Source organism: Octodon degus, unplaced genomic scaffold (assembly GCF_000260255.1).
Source record: "Octodon degus isolate 3935 unplaced genomic scaffold, OctDeg1.0 scaffold00011, whole genome shotgun sequence".
Taxonomy (NCBI): Eukaryota; Metazoa; Chordata; class Mammalia; order Rodentia; family Octodontidae; genus Octodon; species Octodon degus.
Window position 1 is genome coordinate 14,144,253 of NW_004524587.1, and position 5,432 is coordinate 14,149,684.

Genomic DNA, 5,432 nt, shown 5'->3' on the forward strand with positions numbered 1-5,432 from the left:
ATCACGTGACTTCTCCACCCAGAAAAAGCCAAAGATACCAAAAGTCCAAGTCCAGCTGACCTCATCTCAACCATGGCTTTCAATATTGTGACCCTTCACCTTTTCTTTGGCTTCTGCTCCCCAACACTACAGTCAAATCTAGCTAATCTGCAGTTCCATCTCAACCTTATATAGGCCAACAGGTCCCTCCCTGTGCCATTCCCCCTCTGCTGGCAGGGTCCCAGATTTCCTCTCAAGGACCACAGTTGCCCATAAGGTCCCAAGTTTAAGGACTGCCTCCCATTTCCTTCTCTGGACTATCATAACATGCTAGTTTGATCTGTTCTGATATAACCATAGGATAACTGTACTGCATTTTCCTTTTTTTTTTCAGTGTGTGTCTCTATTTTTTATTCGTGAAAAGACAAAGTTCTCTTACTATTGCTTTTTTCATTATTTGTTTTATTTTTTTTTTTTGGTAGAACCAGGGATTGAACTCAGGCCCTTGCGCTTGCCAGGGAAGCGCTTATTCCACGGAGTCATCTCCTCAGCCCCGATCATTTGTTTTATTACAGGGGTATGATGGCACTCTCCATCTCCCACTTTCTATGCCTGTGTATATACAGGTGTAGTATGTGTAAATGTGCATATATAGGTATATAACATTTTTTTGGGCTCTGGGTACAGTAGAATATTTTGCTTAGCCTGCAAAAGAAATCCCTTAGTTTGATTCCCAGCACTGCTAAAAAAATTTTTTTTCGTAAACCATTTGAGGGTAAATTACTTGTATCATAGTCCTCTATCCATAAATATTTCAATGTCTATTTTCTAAAAATAGGCATATTCTCTTATATAAGCACAGAAAAGTTATCACCCTCGTAAGTTTAGTTTGATATTGTATCTTTAGCTGATCTATTCTGGTCCTTCTTCCAATTTTGCTCACTCATCTAATAATATCCTTTTGAGCAGTTTTCCCCACCTAGAACAGGATCTAGTCCAGAATCAGGTACTGTTCTTAGCTTCCAGGCCTTGTTAGCTTACTATAATCTCCACAGCATATTTGTGAAAAATACAAAGAAATCAGTTTACCTTGGTGGAATATTCTTTTGGACAGCCCATGTTGATGTCAATACCAGCTACATCATTTTCTCTGGGGAAAAAAAATGAAGGAAAAAAAGGTAAGAAATATCTAACTTGACAGAAGAAAGCAGAGCAAAGGCTTCAAGGGGTCTGTGTTCCTGAGCCTCTCACTGTGTCCTTCGGCCTATGAAACATATAAAGCCTTGATGACAGAAGCTGAGATTCAGGAAAAATATCTGTCCCTAAAATGTGCAACTGCCTCATTTGGGCAGAGCTCCATAGAGAAGACATAATGTGCACATACATCTCAAAAGAGCTCTTTGCGGAGAACTGTGCTGCACTGAAACCATATTGGCGTACTGAATGTCATTCTTGAGCTGTAGTTCTCACTGGGCTAGTGAAAACCATTTGACAATGCAGAAAACTGACATGGTGAGAAAAGCCCATTTCGGTGCACTTGGAACAAGGTAGAGGACTGCCTTCATTTGCTAGGCTGTAAGCTGGTTTATGCAAAACAAAACTCAGATGTAGAAATGACATTAATCTCATCCTCTGCTTTTCACAATATCTACGATCAAAAGCAATTACTGCCTGGGTTCCCTTTGACTTGCACTGTCATTCGCAGCAGGAGCTAACACTAAGTACTCATAATGGACCACATGCTGCACAGATTCACATATATTATTTGCTTTAACCTTCTCTATAATGCCAGAGGTTGGTAGTACTATTGGTATCATTTTACAGATAAGGGAACTAAGTTCCCAGTGAAGTCAAATAACTTACTTAAAGTCACACAGTTCACATGCAGTAAAACCAGAGCACTAACCCAAGTGTACCTTAACTTGAAAGCCTATCACTTTATTTCTTTATTTTTAAATGTAGTTTTATTTATTTGATACACAGTCTCACTATGCAGTTCAGACTCCTGGTGATCCTCCTATCTCAGCCTCCCAAGTGCTGAGATTACAGGCATGAGCTATCACCCCTGGTTTCAGCCAGCACGGTATGCCCAGGGTTCAGGGGGCAGCACAGTATGTGGTACCAGAGATTGAACTTAGGTCCTTGCGGTTTGCAGACAGGTGCTTAAACCGCTGAGCTATCTCCCCAGCCCAAAAGCCTCTCACTTTAATAATGACACTCTTTTCTGGCTTTGTTAACTCAAGAAACAAGTTTCACCTACACTTCATAAGAGTTAAAGCCTCCGGGCTCTCAAAAGAGTCCCTGGAATGGGAGTGCCCTGAATAAACATTAAAATCAGGCCCCTACTAGAGGCACCTGGTATCTGGGCACAGTGGGTACACATGAGTCCAGGACCAGCCTTCAGATACCACAAACAATGAAGGAAAGCACTTTTCACCTGAAAACAGAAGGCAATGGGGCAGGGAGAAGAAAACTGGGTTGCCTCCAAGATCATTAGTAATATTAACACTTCACAGCTCACAGCAGAAAGAAAGAGGGCTCCAAGGAGGGTGAGACTTACACAAGCCTGGCCACAGCAAGGGCTCTCTCTGCATCTGAAGTCCCCTGGAAACACAGGAGCCTTTATCAGTCACTGCTGGACACAGGTACAAATATATACACACAACACATTCCTGTGCATCTCACACATACACTCACACCAACAAGTGAATCAGGCCAGCTTTCTTTTAGCAGCCACGCCAACAGACGAGCACACTGCCAAAAGAAAAAGGTGGGTCTAGCGTGCCTACACAAAGTCGTCAATGCTGTGATTACTTTCAAACATACAAAAATTAGGAAAAATATTTATATCAAATATTCAGATCCCATCACTTCATTTCCACAATTAACGTTTTGTTGTAACTGCATTATTACATATCTACCTACTGTTACCAATTTTTCAAAAAGCTTAAACATCATTCAGGAGCTATTTCTGAAAAACAAGTAATGTCAAAGAGAGGAGAGCTAGAGTCTTTATAACTCTAACACATTTTAGACACTCTTCAGAAAATCTAATTTTTTTTTTAAACATTGAAGATTGACTCCAGGACTCTGCACACATTAGGCAAGTACTCTATCATGTAGCTACATCCTCAGCTCACCATCCCCCCTTGATTTTTTGAGATGGGGTTGCTTCATTGTCCAGGCTGGTCTCCAGCTCATGAGCTAAAGTGATCCTGATACCTCACCCTTCTGAGTAGCTGGGACTATAAGCATGTCCCATGAACTTAGTTCCCTTATCTAATAAGAGATAAGTGTATTTGAAGTGACAAGGGAGTATTTTGAGAATGATTAATGCCAATGTATATTTTACTCCAATAATTTTTTTTTTTAATTTAAACTTTTTTTTTTTTTTTTTTTTTTTTTTTTTTTTTTTTTTTTTTTTTTTTTTTTTTTTTTGTAGTTGTTGTTTTGGGTCTTTTTTATTTTTTATTTATTTTTTTATTTTTTGCAGTACCAGGGATTGAACTCAGGACCCTGCACTTGCCAGGGACTACAACCTGAGCCATTATGCCCAGCTTGTGAAAAATCTAACTTCTGATTGGAAATATGTACCAGCACACACATCATGACCTAAATAATCAATACTAAGGCTGAAAAACTAAATATGGAAGTCAGGCCAAACAGATAATTCTTATAATTAAGTAAACTAAATCTGAGACCAGAATCATTTAACAGACTGTATCAGCTTGGTTTCCACAAGCTGTTTCCAATACAGTAAGCACTCATGAATGAATCTGAAAATATTCAAGCCAACTCTTCAGAAAGCTACCACAGTGCAGTGCCAACCAGGCATCCAATGCTGTCCACAGAGGGGAGTGGGGAGCACCCGACACTGGATTCTCTTACCATCTGAAAGACTACCCTGTTCTGTTCTTTTTCACACGTACGGAAGACTACTCGATCATCAGGGGCTACAAAGTCCACTGTGCTGAGCACCTCTGTAAGAAAATACAAACATACAGGACCACACAATTCTCAATTTAATGTAAGCACTGGAAGCAAACACAGCAAAAGTATAACCTTGAAAGAAACACAGCGGTTAGTGATGTACACCATTCTTTAAAAAACGATGCAAGTGGGAGGCTTTTCAGGTGCTGATGATCTACCTCCTGACCTGAATGATGGCTGCTCATTTTATATTTGTTGCATCATGTTTGTGTTTTATGTATTTCTAAATGGTTGTTAACATTTTACAATTTTTAAAATGCTGAATTGCCTTTGTAGTGGTGCATGCTTGAAATCTCAGCACTCTGGGAGGCTGAGGCAGGAGGATACAAGTTTGGGCCGACTCTGAACACCTGTGCAACTTAGGCAAAGGGCTGCAGATGTGGTTCAGTGTAAAGGCCCTGGGTTCAATCCCCAGTTCCTAAATAAACTTACTTCAAGTACTACAAAACAATCAAATCTAACAACAATGGAAACTGGGAAAAAATAAACATATATGAAACTTTGCATTTCAATTTGGACTAATTTTGGCCGAAATCATCCCAGAAGATGACACTCTGAGGTTTAGTACCTCATTTCTTAATTATTTATCTGTGCCAAGTATTTGGAATGGAATTTTACTATATTTCAATCAAGTTTTACTATTTTGTTCACAGTTGCATATATGGATATTCAACTGTTCATTAAAATTTATTTATAACTTCTAAATCAATATTTGTGGTGTATTTTAGTCATTCATAGGCTTGGAATTAAGTCATCTTATGTACACATTTCCAGCTTAAGTCAAACAAGGTGATGTTTCTTTAGTTTTAGCTTTCATACTGTAAAAATATGTCCTTTTAATACTATATTTAGTCCTTTATTTTTGTACTGTGTGTTTTTGTTGATCTTTCTGTTTAAAATAACTCCAAGAGGGCAGGCATGATGCATCTGTCTATAACCCCAATGGTCTAGGAGGCCTGAGGCAAGAGGATTATAAATTAAAACTCAGCCTTAGTGACTTGGTGGTGTAGTAAGACCCTATCTCAATTTTTTTTTTTTTTAATGTAAAAAGGGCTACAGATATAGTCAGTGCAAAGATCCTGGGTTTAATCCCCAATACTGAAAAAGTAAGTAAATAAATAAAACAAAACAATTCCAAGAATTATTTTGAAGCACTGAAGCACTGTCCTGTGCTCCAAAGCACAAGAAGACTGTGATTAGCCTTACAGACAAAATACTTGAATTAGATAACTTTTTCTTTTCTTTTTTTTTTGCTCCCAATGCCTTCAGGGCAGGTTTGGCTGGCTTGAGTTGTGGGGATCGAACCACAGCAACCTGAGCCTGACAGCTTTGTTGAAGCAGCCACTCAAAGAACTGAGCTAAGGGGCAGGCCCCTAAATTTTTCTTTTCTTTTTTTTTTTTTTCCGGAACCAGGGATTGAACTCAGACCCTTGCACTTGCTAGGGAAGCACTTATTCCACTGA

The 5,432-nt window shown here is 39.1% G+C and overlaps 1 protein-coding gene across 4 annotated transcripts in view; it reads right to left on the minus strand.

The window, feature by feature from the left end:
• The window catches only part of Dus2 (dihydrouridine synthase 2), a 52,508-nt gene that overhangs the window by 27,665 nt on the left and 19,411 nt on the right, over positions 1-5,432 (minus strand). For all 4 annotated transcript variants that reach the window (XM_004625841.3, XM_023709407.1, XM_023709408.1 and 1 more), the window contains exons 4-6: positions 3,868-3,959; positions 2,540-2,583; positions 1,069-1,129 (exon numbers count right to left, since the gene is read on the minus strand). In XM_004625841.3, the coding sequence (XP_004625898.1) occupies positions 1,069-1,129; positions 2,540-2,583; positions 3,868-3,959 (197 nt within the window). The remainder of the gene's footprint in view (positions 1-1,068; positions 1,130-2,539; positions 2,584-3,867; positions 3,960-5,432) is intronic.